Raw genomic sequence first — 16,740 nt, forward strand, 5'->3', positions numbered from 1 at the left:
ACATCATTTATATTTAAACTATAATGAAAAGAATTTTCTTTTGGTTTTGTACCATTCGTACCTCTACATCTTACTTCAATGTAAAACGTAATGAACTGTCTTTTTAAGTTTTTAAGTAATTTTTGGTAACATTTCATTTTACACATATATGGAGGCTTAACTTCTTCTGCAGCCAATTCTTTGCCCTTTTTATTTGTATTACTCTCACCAGCTAAGTAATTCTGTTTGCTAATATTACAAGTCTACTGTTCAATGTTTCTCTGTCGTTTTCGACTTTGCTGTTCAATAACCGTTTTACCTAATACCTTCCTGTTAGGTTTATGTATTTCATTCTCTGATTCAGAGCTTACATATGAAGATGGTATATAATCTTCAGCCTCTGAAGTATTTTCAAAGTCACTTGAATACAAGTCTTTTCTAACAAACGTGACTCTGTAACTTGATCATTTTGAGAGCAATCGGGAGAAGCTGAGGTTCCCTCATGGGCTTGTTCATTTGAAAATAAACGATACGGTTTGTTTACATTAATTTTCTACAACAACATTTTTACATGTTTTTGCACAATTACAGTTTCAATAAACCGAAACCTTGGTAATTGTGTTAGTTTCAAAATACAAAATATTGAAAGCCTCCAAAAAACAAGAATAATTAACATAAGATCGATACAAAGCATTTACAGTAAGATTTCTCCCAAATGTCAGGATAAAATTACCCACATTAAAGCATGAATATATATTATTGTTATTATAACCAGCTGTGACCTACAGTGTGGATAATGTGAATGTTATAGATAATGTAATTTCTATAAAAAGAATTGCCCTGATTTCTTTACATACTAATGATTCTGAACATATATTTAATCTTTGTTTAAAAGCTGATCTTTCAATTTCAATTACTCAACAATCAATTTCATGATAAACTGCATATTACTGGCCTTGTAATTAACTGTACTACTTTGGCTCTAACTGGCCTTGTAAAAGGTCAAAGCTGGAATAGGGGACCTAAAGAAAGTGGCACTAAGATTTTCATAATCTTTGAGTATAAGTCTGCAATGTATAAAACAGATAACTGAGGATGGAATTTGCTAAATTTTCTAAAAAAGCAACATACTTAAGTTACAGTTTTAAAATCAGCAAAAACAAAACGAATGAGAAAATAGCATCAAACCAACTAATTGATTAATAACTCCAAAAAAAATTTTGTAGGCTTGGCATGCTGGTATGTAACAGTATATTTTTATCAGTATCCTAATAAAAAAGACAGTTAAATTTCCCTAGTAAGCCAGACATGGGAAGTTTCTTATTCTTGAGAAAAAAAAGATTGTAGCAAAAAACTGTCTATGCTGTTTTTGTAATCCTGTCAGGTTACCCACCTACTACAATTATGGTCATGAGATCTAAGAGACGAAGTTTTTTATCTTGTAATCTATAGTATAGAATATTGTGGGGTTTGTTGCTAAATGACAGAGGAAATAATTTCAAAGGAAGTATCCAAGTTAAAATATTCTCCACAAATATTTGATTTAAATGATGGTTGTTTATCCTAGATTATTCTAGATAGAACAACAGAATTGTTTAATATTTCAGTACACAATTAAATTGTATTATAAAATTCTAACAGATTTCTTTTCAATATTTCAGGACAGCCTCGCCCTATACAGTTTTATCTGACAGTAGTAAAAGTTCCTGGTATGATTCCAAGTACACTTAAATCTACAATTCCCCTCTACAACAATATGCCAGGAGTTGCTATCACTGCAGATTTTTACCACAGGTACTATTTATTTTTAAAAAAAAAATTAAGAAATAGATATGTTTACATAAAAACAACTCAATGGTATAAGTAAAATCAAAATCAAATGGGGATAACATTTTTTATTACAGGTCTTTATTTTAGTGAAGGGTAGAAATTAATCATTTCATCGAGCAAACTAAAAATAAGATCTTTTTGGTTATATTTAAGAGATTCGTTTTTCATATGTAAAAAAAAACAAATACTGCTAACTTTAAAAACAGATTATTCAGATGTCAGCAACTGTTGTTAGAAACAATTTAATTTCTTAAACATATCTGAACATGGGGGGGGGGGGTTGCTTATTGTTCCCTAGTTTAACAGATTGCAACATACACATTTTGAAATAAAAGATCAGTATTATAACATATATAACATTCTCATTACCCTGAAGTTTCTGGTTCAAATCTGGCTACTGCCTTTTCAGTATATTTTATAATATCTTTGTAGGATACTGAAATAAATTTATTTCAGTATCCTGAAAATTTTGTTTTGTGACTGTACTTTTTTATCTGATTAATGATTTTAGAAAAATGAAAAAATGTTTTGGTAATGTAATCATGTCTGGACCTTCTATAATACATATTCTAGACAATCATTTCCAATTTTTATTTTATTTTATTTATTTTTATTTTTTTGAGCTTATTTTTAACACTTTTTTTATTCAGCCCCCATAGCTACTAAAAGGAATAAATAAGCAAAATAAATTTTCTGTTCTTAAGATCATAATATATCATGAAATTGATATGTGATTTAATGTTTCTCTTACAATTTAGTTGTGTTCTTTTCGTAAGTGAGGAGATAAAAAAATTACATCATAAAAATAAAGGTGATAAAATAAGTTTTTAAGTGAGATCATACTTAAAAAGAAGGCTTTTAAATGAGTGAACTAGAGAATGATTGTTCTGGATAAAAGAGTATCAATGAATCCCAGCAATCAGAGCAACCAGTCAATCATCTTTTTTTATTAATTTTTTTTAATGATTTAAGTAATGGGCATCAAGAAAAAAGATTTAGTCGTTCTTTAGTTGTCCAGTGATGAGCATGTATATATATATATATATACACACCTTTTTAGAATAAAAATTTAATTTAAACCATATTCTATGAATACTATTTATAGAAAAATTTTGAGTAAAACTAAAAATGGAAAAATGGAAAGACAATATTTATCATGAAATAATCAAAAAAAATTTAATTTGACAAGCCTTTTTTTCTTATATCTTTAGGCCGATATTTTTGTTTGTCCACATATTTTTTTTATTTTATTAATTGTGTTGAGGGTTATACATAATAAATTAATTTGCGTAAACACTCATTCAGTGAAATTTCTTTCAATAAATTAATGTATATATATATATATATATATTTTAAATGTTAGAATACCATCAAAATTTAAATTCAACTATTTTTTTTTTTTTATTTTAATTTTCCCATATCATTTGGTTTCGTTTTTTCAGGTATTAATGATACTATAATTGAGAATTAAAAATGGTAATCTGTAATAGCTCTATAGTAGTATGCTGGAATGGAGAATAATAACAACAACAATAATATTAACCTTAGATTACAATCAAATTTTAACAATAATACTAACCTTAAAGATCTTGTCTGCAGGATCGGATCTTCTACATGCCTGATCTGAAGTTTGTCATGTCCTAAAGTTAGCTGAGTCAAGTTCGGTGGTTCAGTACGCTAATCTAGTTCTGTTTGTCGGTCTAGTTCGGTGGGTCACGTCCAGTGGGTCATGTCCGGTGTGTCACACACGGTGAGTCACATCCGGTGAGACAAGTCCGGTGGGGAAAGTCTGGTAAGTCACTTTCCAAAGTCCAGTAAGACATTCCATATGTCACTTACAGGAAGTCCGTCATGTCCATAAGTTAGCTGAGTCAAGTTAGGTGAGTTAATTCGGTATGTCAAGTTCGGTGGTTCAGTTCGGTCTAGTTCGATGGGTCACGTCCAGTGGGTCATGTCCGGTGGGTCACGTCCAGTGAGTCAAGTCCGGTATGTAACGTCCGGTGGGTCACGTCCGGTATGTCAAATCTGGTGGGTCACCTCCGTTGTCAAGTCTGGTGGGTCAATTCGGGTGAGTCAAGTCCGGTGGGGAAAGTCTGGTAAGACACTTTCCAAAGTCCAGTAAGTCACTTTCCATATGTCACTTACAGGAAGTCCGTCATGTCCTAAAGTTAGCTGAGTCAAGTTAGGTGAGTTAATTCGGTATGTCAAGTTCGGTGGTTCAGTATGCTAATCTAGTTCGGTGGGTCACGTCCAGTGGGTCATGTCCGGTGTGTCACGTCCGGTGAGTCACATCCGGTGAGTCAAGTCCGGTGGGTCTTGTCCTGTGAGTCACGTCCGGTGGGTCTTGTCCGGTGTGTCACGTCCGGTGAGTCACGTCCGGTGGGTCTTGTCCGGTGGGGAAAGTCTGGTAAGTCACTCCAAAGTCACTTTCCATATGTCACTTACAGGAAGTCCGTCATGTCCTAACGTTAGGTGAGTTAATTCGGTATGTCAAGTTCGGTGGTTCAGTTCGGTTCAGTTCGGTCTAGTTCGGTGTGTCACGTCCGGTGGGACAGCTCTGGTGAGTCACATCCGGTGAGTCAAGTCTGGTGGGTCACGTCCGGTGAGTCAAGTCCGGGGGTCTTGTCCGGTGAGTCACGTCCGGTGGGTCTTGTCCGGTGAATCAAGTCCGGTGGGTGTTGTCCGGTGAGTCAAGTCCGGTGGGGAAAGTCTGGTAAGTCACTTTCCAAAGTCCAGTAACATTCCATATGTCACTTACAGGAAGTCCGTTATGTCCTAAACTTAGCTGAGTCAAGTTAGGTGAGTTTATTCGGTATGTCAAGTTCGGTGGTTCAGTTCGGTCTAGTTCGATGGGTCACGTCCAGTGGGTCACGTCCAGTGAGTCAAGTCCGGTATGTCACGTCCGGTATGTCAAGTCTGGTGGGTCAATTCGGGTGAGTCAAGTCCGGTGGGTCTTGTCCGCTCGGTCTTGTCCGGTGAGTCAAGTCCGGTGGGAAAAGTCTGGTAAGTCACTTAACAAAGTCCAGTAAGTCACTTTCCATTTGTCACTTACAGGAAGCACGTCATGTCCTAAAGTTAGCTGAGTCAAGTTAGGTGAGTTAATTCGGTATGTCAAGTTCGGTGGTTCAGTACGCTAATCTAGTTCTGTTTGTTGGTCTAGTTCGGTGGGTCATGTCTGGTGGGTCACGTCCAGTGAGTCACGTCTGGTGGGACACGTCCAGTGAGTCAAGTCTGGACACGTCCAGTGAGTCAAGTCTGGTGGAACACGTCCAGTGAGTCAAGTCTGGTGGGTCACGTCCGGTGATTCAAGTTCGGTGAGTAGAGTGTGGTGGGTCACGTCCGGTTTCGTCCAGTCCACGTCCAGTCCAGGGGCAAGGCCGGTGGGTCAAGTCTGGTGGGTTTTGTCCGCTCGGTCACGTCCGGTCAGTCACGTACGGTAGGTAAAGTCCGGTAAGTCACTTTTCGTATGTCATTTACAGGATTTGTATGGGTGATTGGGTCTTCTATCTCCCATCTGTATGCATGATTGGGTCTTCTAACTCCTATCGGGTGGGTCGGGTCCTCTCCAAAAGACAAAACCGTCTGAAAATAAAACATAAAAGGTTAGTATTCCGTTGTCAGTTTGTATAAAAAGTTAATCTTAATTTTTTATTTCATATTACGTTAAGTTAAAATAAACGTTTTAGTTGTTTTGATGGTATTTTAACATTTCATACTGTTTATGTATTAGATTTAATAACGTATATATAAATAAAATTTACAGAAAACACATGTAATTATTAATTTATTATGTACGTCCCCAACACATTTAATAAAATATTATATGAACTTGGTTTGATAAAATTGTTCGGATTTTATTGTAATTGATCGGATTTATGGGAACAAACATAAGTTAACAACATTACCAGTTCTCGGGCGAACCTAGTCGTTAAAAAATAGGCTTTACCTTTTTATATATATATATATATATATATATATATATATATATAATACAGTTATGAATATTATTAAAGAAATTGATAATTCTTTTATTAATTGAAGAAATATGTTTATAAGATGCATTGTTATACATCATCAGTTATACATCCTTCATCTGCAAAAAAAAATTAAAAAACATTAAAATAATAAAGAGTATTTTATAACTGTAATTAAAATTACGATTATATAAAAGACAAATAAATATTACCTAGATATATTTTTTACAAAACAGACAAAATTAAAATATTTTAAAATGTTAGCTATGCAATTTATTATTCAATTGCGTTTTTTTTTAAATGGGACTAAATAGTCTGTATTTCATAGTAGTAAGAGCCCTTACTATTATGTGCGAGCACTGGGATGTCGGTATAGCGGATCACATAATACCTGATTCCCCGGCTCGGGTTAAATTTGTAGGAAGCGGCTGACTGGGAAAACTCAGGCAGGATCAATGATCCTGGGCATATCCAACTGCCTCTTCGCCTGCACCATGCGACATATTGAATGGCGTCCCTTTATTCATGGAAACTTTTAACTTTTACAAGTTCTGTGGCAGAGTATCCACATAAAAACGCCAATCTAGGCGTTTCACTAGACCTTTCATGCGTTGAGTTTGGTGATATAGTATTTAGTATTAGTTTCAATGTTCATTGAAACCGTTAATGACCTACAATCATCGCCGCTACTCAAAGCCAAGAAGATAGGACATAAAAACTTTGAGGCGTTACCGCATGGTACGCTAAATACCTTCAAGGGAGTAGTTGTGTGAAGGGATTTGTTGAACACCACAGAAGACGAAATTGTAGAGGAACTCTTACGGACAAGAAATTGTTGCATGTCGTCGACTGAACACACTATGCAACGGAGAAGTATGAGAAAAATAAAAGCTGGTTTTCATTAAGATGTTTGCCCACTCATCACTATTGCGGTGTTTTGGATATCAGAAATTCGAACATACAGCGGTGTGATGCACTAGGATCTATCCTTGTGGTGACCCATTATATCCAGAGGACCCGTGCAGGGATCTGCCGGTTTGTGTCAACTGCCATGGGCATGACACTGCGAGATCGCGAAACTGTACAATTTACAAGAATGAATTCGCAATCCAAGAGATAAAGACTGTTTTAAAACGTCAACTACATCGAACCTAGAAAAGTCACCGAATGTTGCGTCTTATGCTCAAGTTGTTGCAGCTCCTGCAGATTACTTTAAACTAAAAGTTGCAATCTCTGAACTGGCACCAGATCTAGCAAACATGTTGAAACGTATCATCAATGACAAATTGAAAAATTGTCCTTTACAGAAATTATTCCAAAACCAACACATCAAAAAAGCGGATGTCTCCAATCAGAAGTTGTTCCAGACCTGAGAATGAGCTCTCGACCAGTAAAAATGTAAGGAAAGTAAACTAAACAGCACAAGTCGTTTAAACATAATGCACTGACGGTAAACGCTGAAATAGAGAAAATCCCCATTCAGAAAATCAGGAAAGAAGACGATATGATGATGAAGAAAGAGTGATGGACAAACATCAATGGAGCTCCGGAAAGCTCGGTGGACCCTAAAAGAAAGAGCGAGCTTTTTAGCCACCCCATGCAATGCTCACCGCACCATCTTGCTCACTGGCTCAGTATCATCTAATGCCGGCAGTAAAGTATCCTCCGATATATATCCAAGATGGATTGGAAGATTCCATTTCAGAAGGCTCAGCCAGCCTGGAACACTCTGGAATCAGAGGTGGAGGCCAGCAGCAGGATGGAGAAAAGAAGCAAATAAGGATGGCCTAAAGATAAATCTAGGCAGTAGATGTGAGTGTAATAAGTTTTATAAGTTCTGATTAATTTCTTGAAAGGATGAGTTTTTAATAATTGAAAGAGTGAGGCAGTTTTGATAAATTTTAAATTTCTTTATAGATGAAATATATTTCTTACTGGCAGAGCTCTATATACCCTCTAGATATCGTGTTTAAGGAACTAATGTCCTATGACAAGTCTAGTTTAGTATAATCTGTTTGACAAGACTAATTTCTTCGGACTACGTCGCTAATTATTTTAACAGGAAGGGAAAGAATTTTTTATGTTCTTTGTTTTTCGGGAAAAGCTAATGACCACGGTAGTTGATGCTCGTATTCCCGGGATAAAGTTATTTAGTTACACTTTTGTATTTCGTTAATTTTGTAGTTTTATTCATTTTTTCAGATTTGGCAAATTATTCTGTTGAAAAAAAAATTTATATATCTTATATATAAAAGAATTTTACCAATATTTAAAATTATAACGATATATTATAATTTATATCTAAGATATATTTTAATAATAATAATAACTAATATATATGTTATATAGTTACAAGACCACTTAGATTCAAAATTTTCAGTTTTTACACTTTTGCATTTTCTAACAGTTTACCATCTTGTATATGCACCGTAAATATCATGCGATTTAAAACCAGACAGATCCTTAAAAAATCATGTATAAAATCGCCGGTTTGATGCAAAACCAGATAACTTTCCAGTTAACCTTGAATCACAGATGATATCGCATGGCTCGAACCCTTGTTGAGTTGTGTAATTAATTGAGCTGAAAGTTGCAAGCTGTATTCTTAGTGTCCACCAGTGGCGGCTAGTAGCTAAAATTAGTGGGGGTGCTGCTCCAGAAAATTTATTTCTGCGCCTTTTCAAGACCATGGTAAAGTTTTCTGTGAAATAAAAGAACCGATAAAAAATGAATGAAATATTATAACTGAAAGCAGGATATCTAATTCTAAATTTTTATCACATTCAAGAATATGGTACACTGATTTTAAGCACAATGTGCTTAAATAGTCTGTTTAGCCGAATAAATAATAAAATGTTAAATATAACGATAACTTAAAATGTTAAAATCACTATATTCCAGTGGTGCTTAATTTAAATTTCTATGTACACAGAAACAAAAACATAATTAGTTTATACTAATTACTTTCTCATTTTCCCTTCGAGCCTGTTTTTGTACAGATTTGGCAATCAAAGAGCCCTTGCTTTCCGTCATCTTCTGATCACTACTGAAACAACTAAACAACTTTCATATTTCTTCCACCGATTAAACTAGAAAAGGAAACGGACAAGGAACGTTCTATACAAACGCGAAGTAAAAAAAAGTTACCTTCCACCAGCACGCCTGGGTCGGCATTGCGGGAGCGACAGTGCTCTCTCTCCCATGTAGCCTTGCATGAAGCTTCCTATGTGCTCATGCGCACAATAACCAAACACCACTCCGCTGGAACTGTGAAGCGCACAGGTCCATACAAAAAGATCCTTATATCTTTTTCATAAACTGGGAGATGACTAGTGACATTAAGCTTTTACAGTGCCTATACGCGAGCCTTCACTGGTGTCCACATTTTGATATAAAAAGTATTAGAATTATAGATATATTTAGTATTAGAATGTGGTTATTTTAATAATAATTGAACTGGAGTATTATTCTGAAGTAGTTATTTAAAGGAAAAAGCCTAAAAACGAAAGACTATGGAAACAAAATATGAAAAAAAGACAAAGCTGTTTGTGATTTTAGGATTTTTTCTTTTTAAGAAGGTGTAGACCTACAGTTAAGAAATCAATTTTACAACATTAATTTTTATTGCTGAAACAGTCTTAACGCAGGTTTTTTACTGTTAGATGCATAGCCTAATTTTAGCAACTTACTCGTGTAGGCCTATGCTATTATTTTTTATGTTTGGTTATTCTCTATAAGGCTTCTAGTGTTGTACAATTTAATATTCCTTTGTTATTCATATTGATAAACGTTTGATTTAACAATAAATTTTCAGTTTATTAAATATGCCTTCATGTTTTATATTTTTCTAAATGTTTTTCAAATGAATAAAGCCTAAGAGGTTTTTTCACAAATAGGGAGCTCCTGGAATGCCCAGAAGAATAACTTACCATCATAAAAAACAGACTTAAGAGAGCAACAAAATTACATGAAACTGAGACAAGATAATTTTATTGTAAAATATGCATAAGCCAGTATTCCAAACAAAAAAAAAACCATACTGTTATTTACAAAAACGGAGCTTGTTCCTTGTCCACAAAATATTTTATTTTAAAGGTCGTAAGAAAGAAAATGATTAAATATGCCAAAAGACCTTTCTTGATACACCATTGCTATCAAAAAATAGTGTTACTAATGTTATTTACATTATTATAATAATGCTTCATAATAATTAAAGAATGACGGTCAAAGAAAGTTTTTTTTTTCATATTTTTAGCACGCGGTTCTCAACACTGGTTTTAGTAGGCCATGGGTTGACGAATTTTCAACCTGTATTTCTTTGAAGGAAAGAATAAAACGTGTGAAAAATATATCATATTAAAGCGACTTCTTGTAGGAAAAGATGGTCATCGACTGAAATACAAAGACTTTTACTATGTATTGAAAGAAGAAAGGGAGAATCTTTTAACTATTTCTTTAGATTGCCAAAAAAATCAGGTTCTGATCAGATTGCTTATTACTCGAGACCATTATACAATTGTAAGAAAATGTCTTCATCTATAAATGGAATGAAGCCGATTATAATAAAAGATCTTACATAATAACCAGCATTGTATCACTGCCTAACAAAACTTCAAATTCCAGAGTTTATTACCGAAATTCGCTTTACCTGTGACGTTTGTGGTGAGGGGGCAAAAAAAGAACACAACCATGGTTGGAATGTTGTCAATAGTTTCTGAATTTTGCTCCCAAAAATGTGAAACAATTGCTACTAGTTTTCCATGTAGTTGGCCACTCGTTTCTGCCTGCAGACAGAGTTTTCAGTCGCACTGGAAAATGAATTAAAGCTAAGAATGTTATATTGTTAACCCTGCGTAGTACGATGTTATTTTTTCATATTTTGGAACTGTAGTTTCATTAAAAGATTACATCATATTTGATTGTAAGAGTATTGTCCAAATAGTAAGTAAACCTCTCGGGAAGTGACATTTTAGAATTAACCCTTGAAAAAGATTAAAATTCAGAAGGAACAAGAAAGTTAATAATATACTAATAAGTGGTGAGATCAATTGCCGTAATGACATTAGAAAATTAAAAGTATTTGCCAACCTGGAAAAGTCATTAAAGGTGTTCATCAACCAAATATGATCGAAAAGGGAAGATGCTAATTTCTAAAAATAAAAGATGTGAAGAAATTACTATCAAAGCATTTCGGGGAAACATGGCAAAATGTAATCTGTTTAACATTTTATAAGAAATTATTTGACGGTTTAAAGAAACGGCAATAGAAACTAATTCATTAAACTGAGCTGTGTGAAAAGCAGAAGAAATTCCAAATATATTTGTAAAACAATTTTATTGCATTGGACATTTTTACCTCAATTTTATTTTATTTGGGTTTTTAAATAAAATCTATTACACAAGAACCAAAATTTGTCTTTAATTTTATTATAACTAGAGACCGTATTATACGCAACATAAAAAGCTTGAAATATCCATTCAAATATACATGAAAAATGTTTAAAATATGGATGTCAAATATGAAAAAGAGTCAAAATATGCAACTTTAAATAATAAAAAATATAGTAATTTCTAATTTTTTAATTTAAAAATCAGCTAATAGTTAGCAAGTAGTTGAATAACATATCGATAAATTCTATAATTAACAATTATTTAACATTTTGTTAATTTTCTAAACGTAAACAATCAGTATAAATATTCCAGGAAAGACCAATTGACAGTTAGTCTAAGTGAGACGTTACGGTGTGAGTCTGCAAGTACCAGTCAGGAGAGTATTCCGTGAGGAGGTCAGTGAAGGAGCAAATTTGTAGTGAATTAAGTTCGACGCTATTAGTGTGATGTTACAATTACAGTACATGAAAACAAGAAATGGTTCGGTGAGTACTATTAGACTACCAGAGGAAGAGATAATGTACTGTTATGAACAATCTCGCCTGAAGACCGGTAACATGTTGCGGTAGATTTTAGAGCGAGGTTGACTGTATATTCATAGGTGATGAATTGAAACAACGCCTTGTTGCTTGTTGAATTATTTAATTTGTTGTCATCTTGACATTTCGGTAACATAGAATTGAACTTAAGCAATATAATGTAACACATATATATCACCATGGGTCAGATTCGAGCGCCGAATGAGTAGAAGGTCGCTACATCATAATGACCACTCCTTGCGGTATTATGACAAAGGACATCCTGTGATCAGATCTTCTGACCAAGCTTGTTGGAGACGAGCTACCCTTGCTAGGTAGCAGCACCTGACGGCACAAATGGAACAGAACATCTACTAAATTTCATTTATAAGTTGCTGGGTAGTTTTATTCGTGAACAGCAAAGGTATTTGGAATGATAAAACTTTATATTTGTTTTATCTATTGTACTATTGTTGTTAATACAAGACTAGTGGTGATACTAGCGGTACTGTGTTAATACTAGCGGTCGTGCTAATGTCTTTTGTCAATAGGACTGAATTATATTTAACTAAAATAAATTCTGACGATTTTTTAAATTACTCTTTATTATTATTATTCTGATTATCATTGTGGTTGTGATTACTATTTTTATTAATTTGTTTTGTTATTGATTTGTCTTCTTTTACTTATGTTTTTAAACCAATAAATTGTAATTATATAAACATTTTAAATTGTTCATCTCTCAATATCCTGATCGAGCCGCGAACATGCAACGATATATATATATATATATAATAGAGTTATAATTATTAAACTAGATTTTCAACTTATTTTATTTTAATCCAGTCTCCAAAATATAAAATGTCAAAAAAAAAAATATACAGTAATTTATATTATCCGCTACTTACTCATCTATCCACCACTATTGCTCATTGCATTTATAACATCTTTAGAGTTTATATTCAATTTCTCTATAAATTGTGTACTCACGTCTTCTAGTTTCAAGATTTTATAATAAATGTGAATTTTTACTTTTTATCATAATTTTTGAATGATTGCTATGAAACGGAATTTATAATAATTTTATTGTTGCTTTAATTTTTAACGTTCTATACGTTAATTTTTTTAAAGTTATTTTTACTTACAGTGTACAGTTTTTTACTTGTGTTCATATTAAGAACTTGCCCTTGATGATTGCAGCCTTGGTTAATGATGTAAACCAAATACTAAAAACTTTGAACTACAGCAGTTAGGAAATCGTTTTAAGATATGGTTATTTTTTAAATAAAAAAGGTTTAAAATGTTGATATAAAATATTATTTTCTCCTAAAACTGAAAAGTTCTAAAGTTCTCCTAAAAACAAGAAAAGTGATTAATTCATTATAAAATTCTTACCCTTATAGGGAGAGTGTGAGTTCATAAAAATGTATAAAATATGTTGAACGATGGATGTAGTGGCTAGTGTGTTGGCTTCTAAATCAGCTGGTTATTTTGGTTTAATTCCTGGTGATATTTATCCACCTATTATTTCATACACCTTATTTTTCTTCTTAGCATAGACGCACTACTTATCATAAATCACAATGAAAATACAGTAGCCTTTGGGGATTATTATTTAAATAGCCAAGAATGTTAACGTCTATACACCCTCTTTTGCTTTTCGTTTTAAAAAATATTAATACGTATTCCACAAAATACATGCTTGTCGGATAACTTATACACCAGTTTTAGCCTTTGTTTCTTTTAATTTCATTAAATATTTGTATACATTTAAAATTAACATTATTAATATTATTTGTTTTTTGTGCGTTTTACGGGCATCGACTGCTAAGGTCATTAGCCCACGTCACATTCTTAAAAAGAGGTTAGTATCACCATCAGGATCGTCATATGTAAGGGTGTAAAGGGCCCTTACATTTTTGTTTAAATGCACAAAATACACAAAACATTAATCGACGAAAATAAAAAATACTTATGGGGTGTAAAGGGCCCCGATCTTAAAATTTGAGAAAATAACACATAGTACATAAATAGAAAATATAAGTTTTTACAATACCATTATCTCCTTCTACCTGTCTCACTTATTTATTTAAGCACCCTCGGGCGACCAGAACCTCCATAAACAGTATATCAGTCGCCCCAGGATGCCGTGGCAGTTGACTCCTCCCTATAATCAGTCCCATAGGACGTAACCCATTGGGGCCCTCCCAGCGTCATAAGAGCAATCTGACCACCTGTTCAGGACGGCCAAAAAGCCCCTCAGCGGGGAGGCTGTCCTTCCCGGTCCTGATCTACTTGGCTACAGGCATTCATTGCGCATACTCATAGCCTTGTGCCCAAAGTCCACCCTTGAGGTCCCCCATGCCATCTAAATATTTTGTCTTCGGTACGTTGCTCTTGAAAAAAGCTTTTTGCAAGCTTTTCCTAGCCTCTACTTCTATACGACGAGATTCTGCACTCTTTCTCCATTTCGAAATGGAGAAAGAAAATGGCGAAATGGAGAAAGAGTAAATTTAGAGAAATATTATTTATTCATCAAAATAATCATTAATATTAATAATCTTTACTGTTCATCTATATTAATCGTTTATGTACTGAAGCCATTTCATTTCTTATGTAGGTCTTCAGAATTTGAGGAAACAGATTAAATCTCTCTCATGTAATGAGAGAGTAAGTAATGTAAGAATAAGTCAAGATGATACTTTATATTGCACTTATATTACAAGCCTTATATTAAGCCTGTAACATAGACTCCATTTTGGAGCCCATTATAACATTTCATTTCAAGAAGTTTTACAATAGTTTGTTATTGCAAATTGTTGAAAGGGTAGGATATCAATCTACATTAGAAATAGTATCAGTTTCAATGCAGTTAACTCTGTGGATCAATATTATACCAATAAAAATGTTGAGGCAGCTTGTGTCTCAGTGTCTAGCCAGAGGAAAAATTTTGGATTTTTTTTTGGGTTAATCCAGATCTCCAGGAGGTGATACGAAATCACTTTTAAACAATTTAGATTGTATTCTTCTTAAGCAGTAACATTAATAAATTTGTTGGTGTAGAAGATAAAAAACGTAATAATCATAGCCATAGAACTAACTACAGAATATATTATGTATATAACTGATTCGTCAAGGTCAAAAAGTAAATGTAAACTGAGAAAAATGTTATGAAATTATATAATGTAAAAGTCAAAATTAGGAGTATAAAAGTAGGTCAGTTATTGTTAACCTAGATAAAATTTTTAGTGTTAATACTAATATAAAAGCATATATACTTTTCTCCATAACTAAATAAAACAATTCGATATATCATGACCAGTCTAAAAGGTGAAACAAGATGTTTCCTACAAAACGGTTATAACAGGTTCATATCCGTACATATCATATGCTTCAAATAGCAACTAAATAACAAATGTAGTATTGCTGATGACTAATGTTTTCAGGGAGTCTGATGTGCTAAACTCTATCAAGTATATGATTCAATATTATAGTTACTTGTATTCCTTCCCGTTCATTAACCAACAGGACTTAAGAACTGGTGATAGTATAGTAAGTGATCTGACATGAATTATAAATTACTCTCAAAAATAACATTGCCATTTTCAAGAATAACTAGAATCCTTGTCAGGATTACAAAGGAAAGTAGGTAGTGAAGTGATTTCATTTTGGTTTTTTCACTAAGCCAAATGTAATAGTGTTGCTTATCAGTATTCCAAGTCTGCCATATTGCAAGTGACATTCCAACTTGTAAGTGACACCTTCACAGCCTTATTCACCACAGTGACTTGGTGTATAATGAACATCATTATGCTCATAGAAACTTTGACTAGTGCCTCTTGTACTTCAGATGTAAGCACACCTATACAAAAACTAGGGTAGAGAGTGAGAAGCACAATTTAATGTTCACTTTCTGTTGTGATATGTATCGTATACATTGCTTCAATTCTGTAGAAGATTGTTTTTTATAATTTCATAATAATTTTATTTCTGACTTCTTTTGAAAACAGCTTTAATTTGCAATTTTATTTTATTCACGCAACATTATTTCAATAAATTTATTCAGTATAAGATATTGTATTTTGTGTTGACTATACCATTAAAAATAGCTTCAAAATCATTCACTTTTTCAAGAATTTTTCTGTATAATTCTAGGCTAACTATTTTTTCTTGACATAGATGATAATGATATTTTGATTTGTCAATATTTCATCTGTTAAAAATTGAAAATATACATTTTTCTTAATCTTCTGTCATCTAATCAGTAAGTCATTTACAAAAGATTTTTACTTCAAAACTCAACTTTTTACTTCCAATGTTAATATCCATGTTTTATATATAATTTTTACTATACTGTCAAAAAATATTTTTAAATTGCCAGTTAGATTTTATCTCGTTACTGAATTCTTGTGTTTATGTCAACATTTTTGAGACATTTCCTTTATTTTGACATTACATTTTGGAATTTTTTTACATATTGTAATAAATCTGATTAATTTTGTTATTTATTAACCATGTTCTTAGACAGATATGCCTTCACTCATATTTTGATGAGGGAGATGAGATAAGTGAAATGTTGTTAGGTTCCTAAAAAGTTTCATAGTTTTGTAAAAATGTTTCACTATTTGTACACTCATTGTCTTTGCAGCAACTTCAGGTTTGTAAACACTAAGTCTTTTCTTTGTTAATATTTTGGAATTTCTAATAAGAGTCCAGGGAATTTTTATCCATTATCTTAATTTTTATTGTTTTCTCTGCTAGACTGCCTCCGCAGATCAGCTCTTCATCATTCCCCCTTCACTGTTTATACTTCTAAATTTTTAAAATATTTTTACAGTCTCTGATGTCCTTTGTACATTCTTCCTTTCAAAGCAGTTGCTGCTGTTATCTTCAGGTTTACAAGCACCAACACATTTCTTAATCTTAAAGTGATAATTCAATCTTTTAAAATTATCCTTGAGTTTGATAACATCTGTGGATCTTTGTAATATAACGTTAATGGCACTACTAACGTTGTGAATTGATTTCAGCACTTCTACACATCCATA

General features: G+C 33.0%; 1 protein-coding gene across 2 annotated transcripts in view; it reads left to right on the forward strand.

Annotated features, from left to right (window-relative positions):
- LOC142320588 (sodium/potassium/calcium exchanger 5-like) overlaps positions 1–16,740 on the forward strand; it is a 180,507-nt gene that overhangs the window by 153,869 nt on the left and 9,898 nt on the right. Inside the window, exon 10 of one of the 2 annotated variants that reach the window (XM_075358553.1) lies at positions 1,641–1,773. The exons of the other annotated variant lie outside the window; for it this stretch is intronic. Within the exon in view, the coding sequence (XP_075214668.1) occupies positions 1,641–1,773 (133 nt within the window). The remainder of the gene's footprint in view (positions 1–1,640; positions 1,774–16,740) is intronic. 2 annotated transcript variants of the gene reach the window in all.

This window comes from Lycorma delicatula, chromosome 2, assembly GCF_047948215.1.
Source record: "Lycorma delicatula isolate Av1 chromosome 2, ASM4794821v1, whole genome shotgun sequence".
Taxonomy (NCBI): domain Eukaryota; kingdom Metazoa; phylum Arthropoda; class Insecta; order Hemiptera; family Fulgoridae; genus Lycorma; species Lycorma delicatula.